Here is a 20220-nt window from a genome sequence, read left to right on the forward strand (position 1 = left end):
CTACTGGCATAAGGTCTTAAGCAGTATTTTTAAGGGGAAAAAATAAGAGATGGGCAGTTCATGTTTCATCAGCTGTAATAGCATATGTGGATAGAAATCCTAGAGAAGAAGATGAGTATATTCACATTCCAACAGGCTCCATATGCTCAATCAAATTCTGAGCCTGTTTCTGTGCCATGAAGTCTAAACATAAAGGATGTATCCGGTAGCAGAGTTGTGCACAAGGTCAGAAAGCCAAGGCAGAGGCCATATTGTCTAAGGCCAAAGGCAAGTCCAATGCCTGACGGCCCAGGGCCCCTGAGTTCAAGGACTTTAGACTCTAATTGTCCTTGAGGCTGGCCTCCAGTAGCGCAACAATGATCAGTAGACGACCATTCCAGTGATTACCTGTAAACAGGCTATGAGCGTACCGTGTGCTCAGTACTGAAACCTGACCTGTATCAATGGTGTATCATTGGAAGTCTCCTGTTTTAGTTGTTCCCTGTGTGAAAGATGATGAACATGTCCTCTCAAAATTGATTCAAATCCATGTGGGAGTGGCCTTTTTCAAATGTAAAACTTTCCTCATGTGTTTTTAACATCTGTTTGGCCTGTATGGCATGTGAAGTTGTAAACTGCAATATTGGCTAAGTATTGCACCAATGACTGTGTATCATTTGATGAGAGAAGAGTTCACATTATGCCCTTTTCAACATGCAGCCCTATATGATTCCAACAAAGAAATGAGTTCTGAAGTTAGAGGTCTGTCCCATTGCGTAAAGTTGTGATTTGGTCTATAGTGTATACACATTAGAGCAAGGCAAGATTTGTTGAAAAAAAAATGGACAAATAACCCCAATTCAAGAGCTGTCAGTTTTTTTTGCGTGTGTTTTTTTTTTTGCAGTTACCGTTTTCCTGAAATTTGAGTACTGTATATTAATTGCAGAAAAGGTAATAATACTGTTTTTCCATCAATAACTGTTTCAGCTATGTGGAAATTATTTTAAAAAATAGTCTTCTACAAGTGCCAACTTGAGGGAGAGATAGTTTTCCCTGCTCAACTTCTTACTTTGTCAACTGCAGAATGGATCAGTTGTGTACAGTACTTCAACAGGATGTCACAAAATGGCAGATCTGCATGTATGTTCCCCCAACATTACAAGGGTTGGCCTGTGAATACATAAGACTGCACTCTGTTTCAATAGGAGTATTCAACCCCCTCCCCCCCCCCATTTGTATATGTAAAACATCTAAAAAAATATATATTCAAATTGCAGTTGGTTAGTGTGTAGCGTCTATAGACCATATTGCACCAATCGATGATAAAGATCTCAAGAGTTGATGGACAAGGAATGCTCTCTCAAAGAGATAAATGAAAGTGTGTATGAGGTGTCCCACTCACATTTGTATTGTGGATTCCTCAATAATCTGAGAATGTCAGAGTGAGTAGTCGTCAGGTTGTAGCTGTCTTTATTTTTAAAAAAATCATCAGCGGGACTGCTGTACATATTAGAAATTAAACCTTATTTTCTTACTTTTTTTTTCTTCCATGAATTAAAGTAGTGGTTGAGAAATCTGTTTAGAATGTGTTAATGCTTGTTCAGATATGATGCGGCAAATGCAGCACTATTTTACAAATAATGGTAAATGGTTTGTGCTTCAAAGTTTCTTGTTAATGATACAAAGCTCCTTGAGTATGTGCAGATTGTTAGTTACATGCATTGCCACACATTTTAAAAAGCACATTTGTTTGTTCCCAACTGCGACAAATGTGAACAAGGCTTTACTGTTGTGAGAGCTGAATGAACGACATTCGTAGTAAAATGCTTTACGTTATTCATATGTCAACACATTTTTTCTTCAGGAAGTAATAGTACAAGTAGTAGTAGTGTTCATCCGAATAAGAATCCAGCTGTTCATATGTATTTTTTTACATTTGTAAGGAATTTTTAAAATGCAGTTGCAAGTCTGATTTCATTAGGAACTGTACGTTGGAGTTGTTTGTGTTTTATTTGGTTATTTTGGTTTTTAAAAACGGTGAATAGATATTGAAGGGAATTATTGATAACTTATTTTACTTACTGGTATATTTTGAAATGTGGAGCTCTTAGAGCTCATTTTCATATTCAGCTTGTAATTCAAAGGACCGTGTTACTGTTTACATGTATAAGGGACATACAATCAGCCTCTTCTCTTTGATTTTTAGGGCTTTTAAGTAACCACGAATCCACCATCAATATAGATAAGATATGGGAAGTCTTCAATTATTTTGGGCAAAAATGCAGCTTTATGAATGACGCAAAGAGTCAACATACGCTTGGATTACATGTAGCCTATCTTAGTTTCATCATCACAGTTTTATCAATTCACATTAAGAATTTTCTTTGGGAAGATGAATAAATCAATTTCATGACTCTCTAAATGAATGTGTACCATTTAGAATAATACGAGTCAAATATTTTTTCTTAGAGATCATCAGATGTATGTAGACGTACACATGAGTGTTCATTCACAAATGTCCTTTAAATTTTTTCTTGTTGGAAACAAACTGTATATCAATTCGTATTTTAAATGATAGTATACGTGTATAATGTCATGTTTCATATATTATTTCTTTGGTTTGGATTCCATTATATTAAGAATTTCACATATTTTTCTCGGTATTTTTGAGACTGAAATTTTATCTTGATTGTTCAAGCTTCAATTATTGAATACAACTATTTTCCAAATGATACAATGTAATGAAACTAAAAAGTTCACTTGTTATTATGTGCACATTATAAAAGCAGTTAGAAATCGCAGTATGGGTCATTGTGCATTTCATGTTTTGTTTTTAACCCTATCTAGGCTGGGGGGGGGGGGCTCGGAGGCCCCCTCAACGATTCGCACAATATTTTAATCGTGCAAATGTTTTTGACCATGCTGCTCGCTGACTTTTTACTTTCAAATCTTGCGCAACTTTTGAGACTAATTTTACGTCACCCAGGTACGTGGTTCCAAAATTACGCAACATTATGTAAGTGCATGTCAGACCCAAAATTGCTCAAAAAAGTGATTTTGTGTATAAAGTCAATGCACATTGTGTTTTCAACCAAAAATCATTAATGTATGATTATTTTTAGTTTTGCTGGACTAAATGTATATATTTTATGATCTCAGAGAGTCCCTAACAAATTTTTATTGAAAAACAGAGAAAAACAGAAGGTCAAAAAAAAGAAAGAAATAAGAATAATAATAGTCAGTTCTTTTATAGCACATAACACATTATGAATAGCGCCTGTATGCACTATCAAAGGACTTAAAGCAGCTTTTACGTGCTCGGCATTTGAAGGAATAAATTCCTGCCAGGTGCCCGTTCACCTCACATGGGTTGAGTGCAGCACAATGTGGATTGATTTCTTGCTGAAGGAAACAATGCCATGGCTGGGATTTGAACCCATGACCCTCTGTTTCAAAGTCCAGAGACTAATCCACTGGGCCACAACTCTCCATATCACATAAATACATAAGAAATTGCAAAAATGATATAATACATAAGGAAATGATTTGATATCGCAATTTTGTTCATGTACACTTGCTAAGAACACCACAAAGAGTTTCTATACCCAAAATTACAACATTTTGAGCTTTATTTAGGGAGTTAGAGGAAAACGTATGACTTCGCATACTAATTAAGCATTAATTAGCATAATCATTTAATAGCAATTCTCGTGAAATAAATTACTATACAATTTTGTATATTATGTCCCGGACGACCCGCGTGCCAATTTTCAGCGCGGTCGATGGCTGAGATCTAAACCCATATGAACTCCCAAAATACCCCGACCTAGATAGGGTTCAACCTTTTCCATCTTTTGTGCTTTTTTTTTTTAATAGTTTTATCTGTATAAATATTTTGGATACAAAGACTTGAAGATTGTTTAACCCTATATTGCTGGAAGGGGCAGGGTTTATTTTTACATCGGCACGGCCCAACTGACAGCACCAAACAAAATAATTGAAAATGAACTGGAGCTTGGAAAAATCTCACTGAATATTGAGCTATCAATAATGCAATTCGGAAAAGGTTAGTAATCTCAAATTGGATGGTGGAGCTTGGGAAGGCAATCTAGAGTATACATCATTCTGTATTACAACACCATCAAAAACAGACACTTCTGATTGACAAATGTGATTGTCAGGAATATAGCTGAAGGGATGATGTTGTGCAACTTAAAAAGATGGCAAATATTCAACTAAATAGTTACACTCAAGCTTCATATTTTTATCAAACCTGCACTATTGGTCTCAACGTCATTCCTTTAAACAAGGGGTTTGCATTTTTGTGATGGGTAGCAGATTTTTTTTGCAACACTTATCAAAGACTCCTTGTATGAAATATACAATTAATAATGAGCTCAGAAATGCTGAACTGCTAATTCAGACAATGTGGCACACAAGCTTTATTTCCATGCACCCAAACAGGTGTTTAAATTGTGAACTACGTACAGTATATGTACCATTATAGCAATTAATCTAAAGATATTTTTACATTAGATAATGTCCTGGGGCCGTATTCTGAAAATAATTTTTCTTTTCTGGCATGCATGAGCGTGCATGATGTCAGAGCTAAAATTGGCATAAAGCTATAAAAATATGCACATAGATTTCTCTGTGCCCAAGAAAACATCAAGATGAAAGGTATTACATTTTTTTCTTTAATGTTAACTTCCTTGGAATAAACAAAAGCAATATAGGCTATTGTAACATATTATTATGCATTATTTTTCGGTCTACATTCAACAATAATTTTTTCTTGCTGGATCCTGAAAGAAAGTCTTGTTTACAAGAGGAGACATCCCGAAGACATTACAGAGTCAGAATGGCAGCCTTTCCAGTGTTTCAAAGAACTCATTCAAAGAAAATATGCCTAGGAGAACAACCACATGTAGTTGTAGCACAGTAGCGCATAAGCATAATATTAGGGGAGTAAGGAAAATCACGCTTCCTGTCAGTTGTGCTTTTAAAGAGTACGGTAGAGACGTTTTATTGGTTTATCTAATCACATGAAATAAAGGATTTGCTTGACATAAAAAATGGGCATTTTCAGAGATAAAATATGGGACGTCATCATAGAGGTAATAACAATTTGAAATAATATTAGCAAGTCCTTGTAATGAGATAGCATTAATGTTACAAAAACAATACAGAATACCACCCCCCCCCCCCCCCCCCCGATATTTGTGTCATTTTCGGGTAAGAAATCTTTGCAGAGTAATCAATGTTTATTCGGGGCCAGATTAGGTACAGTTACATGTATAATTCTTTATAACAACAGACTGCAGAGACAGAGAAAATGTACTTCAATGTTACCCATGTCATGTGTTCTGTGTATTCCATTTCATTTTTCAAAAAAAAATATTTTCTCAGTACCTTAAATGTTCTGTTATAGGAAGCATAACTTAATCCATGCATTGAGTGACCTGTGAGGCATTTCAATCAATCAAAGGTTATCCCTCTCAGGAACTCAAAAGGGAACTGTTGGCCAGTCTTTTTACTTGCTTTACTTGATGCCATCTTAATCACGAAGATCATCAGCCAGTTGCAGAGCATATGCACTGTACACACACACTGCGCTGCTTGTGGCTATATCAGTGCTGTCCCAAACATCTGACGGCATCACCTCATATAGCAGGAGGCAGAGCCAACCTGCCAGGATCTTTGAACAGCGCCATAGCATACGCAAACTGAAAATCGTCAAGAGTTCAGGCATTCAGAACAAAGCATCTATGGAAGTTTTGTTATTATGTTGGTGTCATTGGGCAGCTTAGCTAGCAGCATCTGCAGTGTGTATCTATGTCCAACAACACCCTCTTGGCTTCCTGGGAGGGATTACCTTTAATTTTTCCTTTTTCTCTCCTTTTTCTTTTTTTTTTTGGTCATATGTAAGGGATTAAATGCTAAATTGAAAAAAAAATACAAGAATTGTGTTTCATTTTTGTGAGTGCCATAAGAGATACAGAAAGATGAGGAGGGTGTGTTACAGCAGTTTGGTAAAGAAATTAGTAACAATGTGCCGATAGTACACCTATGTCTGGCGGGATCTAATACCAAACTGAGCTGTTAAAACGTGATGTACATGTACCTGCACTGGACAATATGCACAATTTGGTAACAACAAATTTGACAATTAAGACATAGAGGTGATTATGGTCCTTTGTTGAAGACGAAGATCATAAAAGTTTTAGTGTGCTGCACAGAAGGGGGAGGGGTTAGGTCATGTACCCCCCCCCCCCCCCAATTTTTCACATCCTATCAAAAAAAAATGAAAGAAAACTGAGAAGGGTGAAATATATCATTTTCTGAATATCATGTCAAAATCTATCATAAAGTAAGATAAAAATTTCAAAATTCTTGCTTGCAACAGATCTGCTCAGTGGTGTAATGAGCTGAAACTCTAAGGGGGACAGCATGAGGCTTTAAGTAAGGTTTCATTTAAAATCCTGAACGAGCAAAGCGAGTGAGCAAAAAAAAAATATTTTTATAAGAAAATCTAATTTTGTGATAGTGATATAATTTCAGAAAATGTAACTATTTATACTTATAATCCCTGAAGCCAAGTTCAGTCCGGAGGAAGAAGGGCGGGGGGGGGGGCTTTAGGCTGCTGCCTTGTGCAGAGAAAAAAAAACCGGAAAATCTGATGAAATATGCATTGATTTTTAATGTGAAATGGGGATTTTAAATCAATAAATTCCCTTAAGGTCTAACCAAGGTCCAAATCTCTTTCTTCCACCTCTTTTATACCCATTTCATCAATTTAGCAGATTTCAAAGGTCAATGAAAAAAATAAGCACATGAACCTATTTTCTTGTTATGTTTTTATTGGTGTGTATTTTTGGCTTGCATTGTTTCTGTAGTCACTTTGTGCCAAATTGCCAAATTTTGTGAGAATGACATGGATATCAAAAGGCTAGTGAGACTGAGGAGACAGCCAGAGAAGACATGGAAGGGAAGCTAAGTATTTTTTTAAGTGTGGTTTGTAGGAAAGTTGAGGATGGCACTGAATGTGGTTAAGGGCAAGGGTGAGTGAGGAGTGAATTTGGCCATCCCCAACATTCAACTTATGCATAAAAGGGTCTTCTGACCAACTGACTCAGGTGGCACATGTATGATGGTGGGCCCCATGTCTGCACATTTTACTTAAGATTAAACACAAATTTCTTTTCAACAAAAAAAGGATCAGTTGATAATGTTCACTGTATTCTTATAAGTGTGCCAAAAATCTCATTAAAATTTGAGAGATGTATTTTCTTTTAAAAAATCTCGGCCAGTCATGTTCAGACTGAACATTGAAATGGTGCCCCCGAGTCTGCACACCCATTCACTTTACACACGATTAAAGGTCAAGTCCACCTCAGAAAAATTCTGATTTGAATCAATAGAGAAAAATCAGATTAGCACAATGCCGAAAATTTCATCAAATTCGGATGTAAAATTAAATAAAGTTATGACATTTCAAAGTTTCGCTTATTTTTAACAAAATAGTTATATAAACGAGCCAGTTACATCCAAATGAGAGTCGATGATGTCACTCACTCACTATTTCTTTTGTTTTTTATTGTTTGAATTCTACAATATTTCAATTTTTACGAATTCGATGATTAGGACCTCCTTGCCTGAAGCACAAAATGTTAAAATAATGGAATTCCACGTGTTCAGGGAGGAATGAAACTTCATTTCACATGACAATGACGAGAAAATCAAAATATTTCGTATTTCATATAATAAAATACAAAAGAAATAGTGAGTTATGTCATCAGTTCCCTCATTTGCATACCGACCGAGATGTGCATACAACTGTTTTGTGAAATGAAGCGAAACTTTAAAATGTCATAACTTTCTTATTTTACATCCGATTTTGATGAAATTTTCAGTGTTATGCTTGTTGAATTTTTCTCTTTTTATTCAAATCAAGTTTTTGTTAGGATGGACTTGTCCTTTAAGAGATTTTGATGAGAGGCTGAATTTTGAGGCCGTCACATGAAATGCCCGAAGTTCACTCTTTTCCCATCTTTTTGAGTCCACTTTTTAAAATGAATGTTCCTATTTATTCCAAGTGTAAAATTTGTGGTGATTGCGCATCTTTTACTAGAATCACAAAGATACACGTGTGCACAGAGAAGGGGGACTGCAGACTTGGGTGACCTCTAATACCATACATGTATATCTTATGCTTCTCTCAACTACGGTACACACTAATGCAATTTCTTTCTCTTCTCTCACACACTGGGAATCTAACATGGCAATAAAACGATTTGTGAAAAATCAAACAAATGAAGAGGATAGTGTATGTTAAAGGGGAAGTTCACCCTGAAGAAAACTTTGTTGTAAAAATAGCAGAAAAAATAGTAAAAAGTATTGGTGAAGGTTTGAGGAAAATCCGTTAAAGAGTAAGAAAGTTACTAGAGTTCAAAGTTTTGGATTTGTGACGTCATAAACGAGCAGCTGCCCCATGTGTTATGTAATATAAAATGCATGAATTTCAAATTTTGTATGATTCCTGATGACTTAATTTTGTTTTCTATTCATGATCGGGTGTGAAATGATTGGTCTATTGATATAAAAAAGGTACAGTGAAAACCATTTTCAATTTTCTGAGAAAATGACATTTCATTGATTTTTTACCATTCGCTATGTAGGAATGCTGCTCGCATATGACGTCACAAATCAAATAATTGAAATTCTAATAACTTTTTAATTATTTGATGAATTTTTCTCAAACCTTCAGCAATATTTTTTATTATTTTTTCTGCTATTTTTACAATAAACTTTTTGTCAGGGTGAACTTCCCCTTTAAGAATCAGATAAAGAATAAGAAATGGACATCTGAAAATGAGATCGCTATTCAAATCTGTGAAAATCAAATTCCCGTTTATGTGACAATTGTAAACAATTCTCAGATGTATTTTTTTCCTTTGTGCCCAAGCTATAGGGGGGGGGCTGTTGGGTCAGTCTTCAAAATACAATGCATGCCCATTCAAAGTCTTCCTGAAATGAAAAGAAAGAAAATTTTGGTTCTTGGCACTCCCTGGAGGGGAAGCATTACAGCCTTCCCTTAAGATTTCGGCAGCAGATCACATGATTACAACAAAAACTGTAGGATTGTGGAGAGTAACGCAAAGTTAAAACTAAAAAATATCATGTACCAGTATCTGTAATTTCTTTAGATTTTGCATAACCTCATCAATATGCACATCTGATTCAGTAATTTTTTCTTTTGAAGCAATCAATTTGAGATTATTTCAAGGTTGACTCTCCCTTTCATGTTTTTGATCACCCCGTCTATCGTCAAAGCTATTGGAATTAGTAAATATTCATCTCTCTGGGACATTATAAAAAGGGAATTACAATACAGACTAGGAGAATGCCTCCCCCCACCCCCATCTTCTTTCTCTTACCATCAATACCATAACATTACACTAACATTACTTCTTTTACTCTATAATTTCTCTCTTCTCTCATTAAACTACTATTCATCAGCATGCATACTTCCAATACAAATGAGGCAAACAAATACACAATACCAGCCAGAAGTGATTTTTGGGTTTGCCTATGTAGGCTGATGAAAGTTGTTTATTTCTTTCACTATGTCCATGTACAAGAAGGACAGCTGAATATTTGATATGTGGTTGGTATTTTTCCAGCAGTTCATTTGAAGTTGTTTGATTTCAATTGTGATGGTCTTTCTGCTTGTGGGTGTGATGGCGGGTCTGTTCTCTACTTGCTCTGGGACTGGCGGGCACTCTCGCGAAGAGAGGCAGACCTCTTGCGCTTGAGAACGGCATCCCTCTTTTCCTTCTGCCTTTGAGCGAGGAGTTTGGCATACTCGGCGGCTTCAAGCTTGTTCCTCTTAGCACGGCGGAGTTTGATGGCAACGTTGTGACGCTTGCGTTGAAGACGCTCAGGTGTGATTAGACGCTGGATCTTTGGGGCCTTGTACTTGATATTCTTTTGCCCTGGATTTAGAGAATACAGATAAAACCACATTGACATTATAGAGCATCCCATTCATATACAAGTGGAATGCCTCTGGCCGTCTCACCTGCATCACGCGATTCAACATAGCAGCAGTGCTGACTTTGAAAACTACTACAACTCGCACAAGATGTTCAGTGATACATGGTTACTCTTATTTCCACGTGTTATGAACTAGACCAATATACTTACAAACATAGGATGGTAATTCAACAAATACCTCCAATGTGGCCAAAATTCATTGACCTCGCATGACCTTTGACCTTGATCATGTGACCTGAAACTTGCACAGGATATTCAGTGATACTTGATTACTCTTATGTCCAAGTTTCAAAAGTCAGATCAATAAACTTGCAAAGTTATGATGGTAATTCAACAGATACCCCCATTATGGCCAAAGTTCATTGACCTTTGACCTTGGTCATGTGACCTAAAATGCACACAGGATGTTCAGTGATACTTGATCACTCTTATGTCTAAGTTTTATGAACTAGACCAAAAACATACTTTTAAAGTTATGATGGTAATTTAACAAATACCCCCAATTCTGCCAAAGTTCATTGACCCTAAATGACCTTTGACCTTGGTTATGTGGCGTGAAACTCATGCAGGACAGTCAGTCGGCAAGCCCCTGTGTTAATGAGCAAATGGGCAAGATTTATCCAAGTCCTCTCGTGGCTGAATTCATGTCCCTGCAAAATCTCGTGAATTGTGAGACTTTTTTCTCAAAGAATTTAACCACTTTCTCCTGGAGTAAAATTGATTATTTTTGTACCATTGGGAAGAGTAAATGTTACTCTTTCATATTGGTTATTTCTTTTGAATAAAATATTTTGATAAATAAGTGAATTTTTTACCAGAAAAGATGCATCAAACAGAATTTTCTTCCTCTGTTTTCACTTGCAAATTGTGCAACATTTTGTGTTTTAGGTACCAACATTATTTATATCATCAGAAAGCTCAAACTCTATACTTTCTTACAATGTCACTCTTGATATGTGGCATCTTTTAGATGGGTCAGCAGCTAGCTTTTTCCATCAAGATGCAAGACGAGATTTCTAAAATTTCTGAGTAACATAAAATCCAGAGTTCTGATTGGCTGAATAATGTTTTTACAACAACAGGCGCGGGTTATTTGAAGAGATTACCACATGGTGAGTGTGACCTTGCAGAGGCCCAGTGTGGGGAACATTGGAATTTGCGTGGGTGTGTGGTCTCTGTGACCAATCAGAGTGCAGTATTCTTGTTTTTGAGCTGCTAAATGTACTTGGCCTATGAAAAGCTGGCTGCTGACCCATCTAAGATACATCTTCTTATACAAATTATATCATATTAAAGCATAGATCTTCAGCTTTATTATGATCTAAAAATCATTTGTGCTCAAACAGAAATCAAGTGTGAAAACAACAACATTTGTTGCATGAAAAAAATCATTTTGTTTCATGTTTTATATCAAAAGTTTTCCCTATATTACAACATTTTTTTAAAAATTCCAAACACATGACCTGAAAGAATGATTCTTCTTCTTTACAAAGATACCAAAAACATGAAATTTGGTTAATATTTAGAGCAGCAATGGCAGAATAAAAAGAGGTGTTTTGGTTCGCACCAAGCTCATTAATAATGCAAAAACCCTATAGTCATGAATATCACTTGGATAAAAGGAGCTACTTTTTCAGGGCTTGCCGACTGACTGAGGATGTTTGGTGATACTTGATTAACCATATGTCCAAGTTTAATGAACTAGGTCCATATATTTTTTTAAAGTTATGATGACATTTCAAAAACTTAATCTCAGGTTAAGATTTTGATGTTGATTCCCCCAACATGGTCTAAGTTCATTGACCCTAAATGACCTTTGACCTTGGTCATGTGACATGAAACTCTACTAGAATGTTCAGTAATACTTGATTAACCTTATGGCCAAGTTTCATGAACTAGGTCCCTATACTTTCTAAGTTATGATGTCATTTCAAAAACTTAACCTTAGGTTAAGATTTGATGTTGACGCCGCCGCCGTCGGAAAAGCGGCGCCTATAGTCTCACTCTGCTATGCAGTAACCAGGCTTTGATTATCCATCCATCATTTATTATCCAGCCATAATTTATTATCCACATTCTTCTTTTAAAGCCAACTTCCCTAAATTGTTCTTCATAAAATTCACCCGAGAGCCTAAAGTTTTTATCTCTTTTTTCTTTTAATCATTCATGCATCTCCTTCAATCGAAACCTCATATAAAAAAAGGTATTTGGAATTAATAAGTGTTGTTAAGCTTTAAACAACTCCAGAAGTTTATGTACATGAGGAAACCAATGATGTACACACTATTTTTTTCCACCAATGTGAATCTGACTTGGTCCAACTCTTGGGACTCCATGAGCCTGTTCCATCAAGGAGAAATTGGACTCAAATTAGATTTGGTCTGAAAAATTAATACCACATACTGACATAAGGCAATACACGTGTATGTCCAAGCCTGTCAGAAAAATCTCTTTCCAAATTCCCATTGCATCTTACCAGTTTGAGTCCATAATTCGACAGAAGACGGAAAACAAAAAGGAATCCTGGATTCTCATGTTCCCAAATGAGCCAAATTTAAACACAATTGATTTCTGAACCATAATGAAATAACATGCAGGATTAGCATGTCACAACTTATTTTTCCATCCAATATCCCCAACTCCTGCAAAGGAGGTTGCCATATCATGCACTACCGTCAGCAATGAGGGCACATTACAGTTTGAACAAGCAAGTCATATCACAATCAGCTCATTTAATTTTTCTTGTCTCATTCAAATGAAATGTTGGGCAAAATTAATTTTCAGTTTATTTCTATTTCAGATTTCTGTTTCGAAAAATTAAATATGGATTTTTCATCTTTCCTCATCTTCAATATGGAAAGATTCTTCATCAACAGTGTAACTTACCTCAGTGTGTTAGTTTGCCCATCACTTTCAACAATTGTTTTTTTTTTACTTACCTTCCTTCATTGGAAGTGGGCGCCTGACAACGTATTGACTGACATCATCTTCCTTGTTGAGGTTGAAGAGCTTGCGGATCTTGCCACTACGCTTGGGGCCCAACCTTCGGGGGATGGACTTGTCAGTAAGTCCTGGGATCTCGCCCTCGCCTGTAATGCAAATTGATGGTCATACTTCAACATTTAGTAAATCAAATACCGTACTGTACCTAGCAGTATAAGTAATGCACAGCTTAAATTAACTCAAGGCCCTCAAAGGCCAAGGCAATGGATGCCCATTGATTGGCCTCAAATGCCCCTTTCATTAGCCTTGAAGATTTGGTGCGCCCTTTACTTTTTCAATTCTGCTTTTATAGTATTGCAAGTTGTGGAAAAGGTGCTTTTCCCTAAATATATATTTAAAGGACAAATCCACCCCAACAAAAAGTTGATTTGAACAAAAAGAAAAAAAATCCAACAGGCATAACTTTGAAAATTTCATCAAAATCAGATGTAAAATAAGAAAGTTATGACATTTTTAGTTCCACTTTATTTCACAAAACAATTATTGTCACATCCTGGTCAGTATGCAAATGAGGAGACTGATGACATCATCCACTCACTATTTCTTTTGTATTTTATTATATGGAATATCAAATATAATTTTCTCCTCATTGTCTAGTTAAACAACGATTAATACCTCCCTGAAAATGTGGAATTAGCATTGTTTAATACTATATAGTTCAGTCAAGTTGGTCCCTATTGTCAAATTTATAAAAAATGAAATATTGTGTAATTCAAACAATAAAAAACAAAATAGTGAGTGAGGGACATCATCGACTGTCTCATTTGCATGTCAATGAGTTGTGCATATCATTGTTTTGTGAAAAATAAGCGAAACTTTAAAATTTCATTACATTCGTATTTACATCCGATTTTGATGAAATTGTCAGTGTTATGCTAGTGTGATTTTTCTATTTATTCAATTTCAAATAAACATTTTTCTATGGTGGACTTGACCTTTACAGGGATGCTCCAGGCTGAAAATAATTTGATTTAAACAGAAAAATCAGACAAACATAACACTGAATTTGATCAAACTCGGATTACAAATAACAAAGTTAAGGCATTTTAAAGATTGGCATTATTCTAGTGAAACAGTTCTAGGAATGTTTTAGGAATTTGATGGAATTCCATGCTTATTTTGCTCATTTCTCAGCAAGTACACATTTTTTTCTGAGCTATTTGGCACATTAATCTTAATTATACATACAAACACTTTGGTGGTAATTTCATACTCATTTTGAGATTGTTAGCACAACTGGTATTTATCTTCAATGCCAGCTGATATACTAAAAACTAACCTTCAACTTGGGATTATTTATTCAACCCAACTTGAGCACAAAACAAAGCACAAGGCCACTCCCAACAATCCTCTCCCTGTGTCATATAAATGGCATTCAAGGTTAGCATCTCTGATCAACTTCATCACACACAGATTTTACCTACTGGTCAAGTATGACTTGACTTTGGAGAAGTTTATCTTAACCAGTTAGATTTTGGATAGACTCCTCTCTTAAGTTTGAGTACTGAACTTCAATTTCTGTCTGTTGATTAACTTTGATAAAACATAAAAAGAAAAACAGTGTACCGATATCCAACCGCTCTTTAACACGGTTGAAATAATCGTAATTTGAATGATTCCAGTGAAAAATAAGGCTAATGACGAATTTCTAGCAAGTGCGAAACCAAACTAGAACATGTTTAGAACCACAAACGCCTGCATACAATGATTCAAGATTCACGTGTGAAAATGCCCTTAGTCAAAGTTTCAACCTTCTATACATTTCACTTTGATTGGATTTAATAGACAATTTGGTTACCTACCCTTCTTGATGACGACCAAGTTGAGAACAGAGAGGTTAGAATCAACAATGCAGCCACGGACAGACTTGCGCTTGCGCTCTCCCTTTCTCCTTGGACGATAGCAGGAGTGGCCCTTGCTGAGGAGAAGACGTACACGTCCATTCGTCAGGATACCTTGCTTCATGGGGAAACCTTGCTTGTCATTACCTCCACTGATGCGCACAATGTAGCCCTGAAAGACCAATCATGCACAACATTCATATTAAGGTCAACAAGGCTGCGTAAATAGTCTTGTGATAAGGAAACATTCATACTACATATGAACATAGCTTAACATGAAGACTACATGTAATAAAAGTTCAGAAGATTCAGAATTTCAACACGGAACTTGTGAAGAGCTTGAGTTCCCCCCCCCCCCCCCCCCCCCTCCGATATGATGGATAATCTGTTAGAATAACAAAACGAGACAAAATCACCTTTTATTCCATTAATAGTTCAGATCTTGAGAATGCAATTAAAATAATATAAACAGGTAAAAAGAAGGGACTCGCCTTCCACTCATCTCCAAGAGACTCAGCGCTCATCTCATGGGCCATACGCTTGTCATAGAATGCCCTCAGCTTGTGCTCATCATCGACCTCGATGAGCTTCTGGGTGCCCACAGCTGGATAGCTTATATTCAGCTGAAAGTAAGAAGTTTTAAGAAAACTTTATGCAATATATATCGAACCATCAACATAAAATGCATTATTTATAATCGTTCAAAGTCAATAATATTTTGAGGTACAAATTCTCTTAACCCATTAATGATGCCTATATACTTGGAAAAATGATTTGATATAATTTTAATATGACCCATTTTCAATCATCATCTATAGCCAGTCCTAGAGTTTTGGCTTGTTGTATGGATTCATTATCAACATTTGATTTCCTTTCATTTAGAGCAATATGTGCAATTTCCCAAACACCATAAAGAGAGTTTTTCTTTATTTCAAACCATTGAATAAATTTCAACAATTCAATAGTCACAATATGGTTCATATTCCTAATATTACTGGGGTTTTTTTGCAAACATATTTGTCATTGTATGTACAACGCGTACTTAGCTTGTTGTACGCGGGCAAATGGGAGGCTGAATGTCAAACATTCGTACCGTTGCACAAAAGATGTACCATCCAAAATGTACCGTTGCACTGCTTTAGGTGATGCCACAATATGATTTAATTCATTGCGCTCAGTACAAATGAAGGTGCAATACGCGTATAAGCCCGCTGGCTAAATGCGCATTGCTGCCAAAGGTCATGTGCGCTTGTGCTTTTCACTTTCAGTATTTTTGCTCCCTTTTCATAGATTACTACAGGGATAAACTATTGTATTTTTGTTCATATTCTCGCTAAATTCCGAGGCATTGTACAACGCAAATAGCAAATATTCTTATTCGTGCAATGGCGCGAGATTTCACATTCGGTGAAAGAGACACTCTATTCAATGAGGCGTTAGCCGAGTTGAATAGACCGTCTCTTTCTTTCACCTCATGCGAAATCTCGCACCATCGCACTCATGCCTATTCGCTATTTGTATATTGGCAAATAACATAGTACATAGAACTTGCATATACAATCGCATTAAGTTCTAAATAACATGCATACATAGCTACAATTATACCAAATTGCATTGGAATGTGACAAATACAAGGGAAATTCTTCTGGATAATGTTAATATTTTTCCAATAAAGATGTATAAGTTAAGACGATAAGTAAAGATCATCCAGTAGAAAAGATGAGAAAAGAAAAGTCAGGTAGTACCCTGGTGAGATTATTTATGTGCAGATGGACAGGGGAACGAAGGAATTTTATTTAGGAAAAATTGAGTGCGACAGTTCAGTCACTGAAGTCCTTTCCTGAACGCATGAAAACATAATATTTTGGAGAAGAGTGGGCGATTTTTATTTTTCAGTAGATCTAGATCAGTTCATATAGTATAATTTTTGTTTTGCAGGCATCATTTAAATTTTGGAATGGCAGGTGATCTTTCCGGCTTGTTGAAAACGGTCAGAAGAGGCCCACAGCCAATACGGAAGACTGTCTCCCATGAGACAGATTATCTCCAATATCAGAGACTTTCGTAAAAAATTTGGGTATCCAATTTCAGAGACAGTCTCCAGTTAGGAAGACCAATTTTGTTTACATTTGCTGCAAAAGGATTACCTTGGCAGCAAATAAAATGTGATAAGCAGATTCCTCATGAATATTACCCCTTTTTAGTCTACTTTAAAAATTCACTGTCTACTTTTGTTTTGATTTTAAGGATTTTTGTGGTCTTCCACAGACAAAACAAATGGGCTTCTGACCTCAGACAAAATATTGGGTGGAAAAAAATTTCACTTTTGTTGGTGTCTCTTTTGCAAAGCAAGTCTCCAATATGGGAGATTGCCTCCCATATTGGCCGTGCACCTCTACTGACGATCAGGGTGTAAGTTTTGGGTAAATTCCTGAAGCTAGCCAGCAGCAAATTTACCAGAAACTTTCACAGAACTTACCTGACTGTTAACAACAAGCTGATCTTCCCTGCTTATTTAGTGACAGATTCTCTCAATTTTCCAAGTCAAGATTCTTCTTTCAACAACCCCCTTTTACCCTAGTATTACTATTAGAAAATCATGCAGATACACATTACCATGCGGCATGTGCACAGAGAAAGGGCACTGCCATGCATGCCACGAGGGCGAGGCGTGACTAAGCTGAACAGACTTAACTCACTTTGCCTAGTCAGGCCGTGTCAGCGTTGACATTACTTTGTTTTGGAGCCATTTATAAAAAAAAAAATTGAGGGCCATTTTTTCTTAATACCAGTAGATTCTAGAGGTGCTGGTCCAAAATTTGGAATTGTCCCAGAAAACAAGGATATGATATTGAGACACCAATTACAGGGATTGAGTGCTAATTGCTAAAGATAGATTCAGTGACCTCAATTGTTCTTTGCCGTTACCCGACGCACACGTCTTTAATGTTGGCGAAGAACAATAGGAAACAAGATGGCGGCGTAAACATCGGGCAAGTCTCTGCAGTCTTTTTACAATATTTTTCTCATTTTTTTTATGAATTCTTGTTAAAAAATAATGAGGGCGTAGAAATGTCGAAAATGACGTTTTATCCCATCTGGGCCTCGGCCTAGGGCCTACATGATTAGGGCTAGTAGTAGTAGGGGGCCTAGATCTTTTAGAAGTAGATATCTTGGGGGTGAAAGTTTCAGGTACAGATTTTGGCGTCCTTCAGGTGAATGAGAAGACCTGGCTTCATTTAGAGTAAGCCTACATCAGTAAATGATTTTTACTCTCAAGAAGCCGCCTGGACAGTCTGAGACTGAGAGGAACGACTCACTCACTCTCAACAGTCTCGTCTCAGTCACACAAGTCACATTCACTGCACAGTGCAGTGTAACCCAGGGAACTCCCGCCCGCACAGCGGGCGGGAGCCCAGGATCTTACGTGTAGGCCTACAGGCATAGGCTACTCACCTGACAAGCGTGAAGTATGGTCAAAATAATTCTCTGAATAAATAGTTAAAACAGAAATCAAGCACTTACCATGATTATATGGATGAAGGTCTAACGAGTGGCAGTTTTTCTGACATCTGGGCACAGACTGGAACCTCAAAAAACGAAAAGTTCTCTCCTACCCCCCGTCTCGATCGGCCATTTTTGTTATGAATTGTAACAAAATGGCCGATCGAAGCGGGGGTAAAAAAAGGAGAGAACTTTTCGTTTTTAGAGGTTCCAGTCTGTGCCCAGATGTCAGAAAAACTGCCACTCGTTAGACCATGATCCATATAATCGTGGTAGGCCCTAAGTGCTTGATTTCTGTTTTAACTATTTATTCAGAGAATTATTTTGACCATACTTCACGCTTGTCAGGTGAGTAGGATGCCAAATTGCACGTAAGCGGTAGAGGCGCTGGTCCAAAAATAGGAATTGTCCCAGAAAACAAGGATATCCTCACAAACCAAGACAAATCATGTCTTGATAAATTGAGACTGGCCTTCACGGCTTCAGCCTTGTTTATGGAGATGTTTTTTTTTCACTTCCCCCGGCTACGGGACAAAGACAGCAATTACGGAAATGGAGAGTGCTAAAAATACGGTAGATTCAGTGACCTCAATTCCCCCCTGTTCACGGTCTATTTTTCATGACTTACGGTCTTCCAATAATCTTGTTATGAAACCTGATATGTTTACATTGACTAGCAGTAGCACACTTGATTGGTGTCGGCACTTGACAGGTGAATGAACTTTCTTAGATTTCTTGTGTGAAGAAATCCTTATAAACTGAGACAGTCCCTGTAAACTGGGAGTGGGACGATCCCAATTTTCTGACCAGCGCTTCTACTGGTAAGGTCCTGGGCTCCCGCCCGCGTTAAGTGCAGTGCAGACAGTCTGCACAACAAAAGCAGTCATGCAATGACAGAACTCTGTGAATCAGTATCATCGTTAGATCTACATGCATACAACAACGTGAGCGACTTTTCTCCAAGTTTACATGTATGGTATCATGAACAGGCAGAAGAATAGCGATATCCCGCTGCTATTACACGTCCATTCGTGCGCTCGGTACGAAACGCCTGTTCACTCGACTGCGATAGAGTGTAAAATCCATTTAATCTAGATGCTGTGGGTACAAAATCACAGTTTTACTTCATTTCTTGGGAATCATATAGGACATAAGATTGTGTTATTAAAGATATTTATCAGATTAGGATAGAATTATGAATGTTAGAGTTCATTTCATTTACCTTCATCTTGATTGTAGCCTACAAGAACGTAGACATTGCATGAAAAGGAGGATTAGTCTTGTCAAAAGAAGCTAGCCGTATTAAATTTCGTATGTTACTAGCCTATCTTTCAGGCACGGTAGGCTAGGAATAGAAGTCATGCACAGTTCTGTGGCGCCCACTTTTCTGTGTTCATGTCCCGCAGTGACGTACAGATGGGAGAGGGGTGCGTGGGGCGCTCCCCCCCCCCCCAAAAAAAAAAAAAAAAAAAAATAAAAGAGAAACAAAATTTACGACCAAGAAAAAGGAAAGAAGAAAGGACGGTGAAGGGTGAAATATTATATTATTTTCTGAATCATGTCAAAATCTATATCACAAAATTTGATTATGTAATGGTGGTGGTGGAGATTTTTATTTTACCTGATTGCTAAGCAAGCACGAGTGTTTGTATGCAAGCAACCAGAGGGCCAATGTGCTAAGAAAGCACGAATTTTTGTAAGCAGGCAACCAAATAGACCAATTTAATGTCTCATATGAATTTTGCTCACTCCCTTCATTCCCTCACAACTTAGTTTGCCCAATATGCCATATTTTATCTCAACTTCAAATTTTAAGCGTGCATTATTGCATTAATAT

General features: G+C 36.9%; 1 protein-coding gene across 1 annotated transcript; it reads right to left on the reverse strand.

Annotated features, from left to right (window-relative positions):
- Window positions 1–9552: 9552 nt before the first annotated feature.
- Window positions 9553–19713, reverse strand: LOC121415679 (40S ribosomal protein S6-like). The gene is made up of 5 exons (XM_041608981.1): window positions 19606–19713; window positions 15371–15502; window positions 14841–15051; window positions 12975–13124; window positions 9553–9974 (listed from the first exon to the last, which is right to left on the reverse strand). Exons 1-5 carry the CDS (start codon window positions 19609–19611, stop codon window positions 9736–9738), a joined length of 738 nt encoding a protein of 245 aa, XP_041464915.1. The 5' UTR covers window positions 19612–19713; the 3' UTR covers window positions 9553–9735.
- Between the last annotated feature and the right edge of the window lie 507 nt (window positions 19714–20220).

This window comes from Lytechinus variegatus, chromosome 5 (genome assembly GCF_018143015.1).
Source record: "Lytechinus variegatus isolate NC3 chromosome 5, Lvar_3.0, whole genome shotgun sequence".
Classification (NCBI taxonomy): domain Eukaryota; kingdom Metazoa; phylum Echinodermata; class Echinoidea; order Temnopleuroida; family Toxopneustidae; genus Lytechinus; species Lytechinus variegatus.

Excerpts from the sequence above, each read along its gene's own strand:
- LOC121415679 (XM_041608981.1), bottom strand. Across the intron at positions 15,052-15,370 it reads CTCTTGGAGATGAGTGGAAG|GGCTACATTGTGCGCATCAG; the intron begins GCGAGTCCCTTC and ends TTGGTCTTTCAG. Across the intron at positions 13,125-14,840 it reads CTTGGTCGTCATCAAGAAGG|GCGAGGGCGAGATCCCAGGA; the intron begins GTAGGTAACCAA and ends TTTGCATTACAG.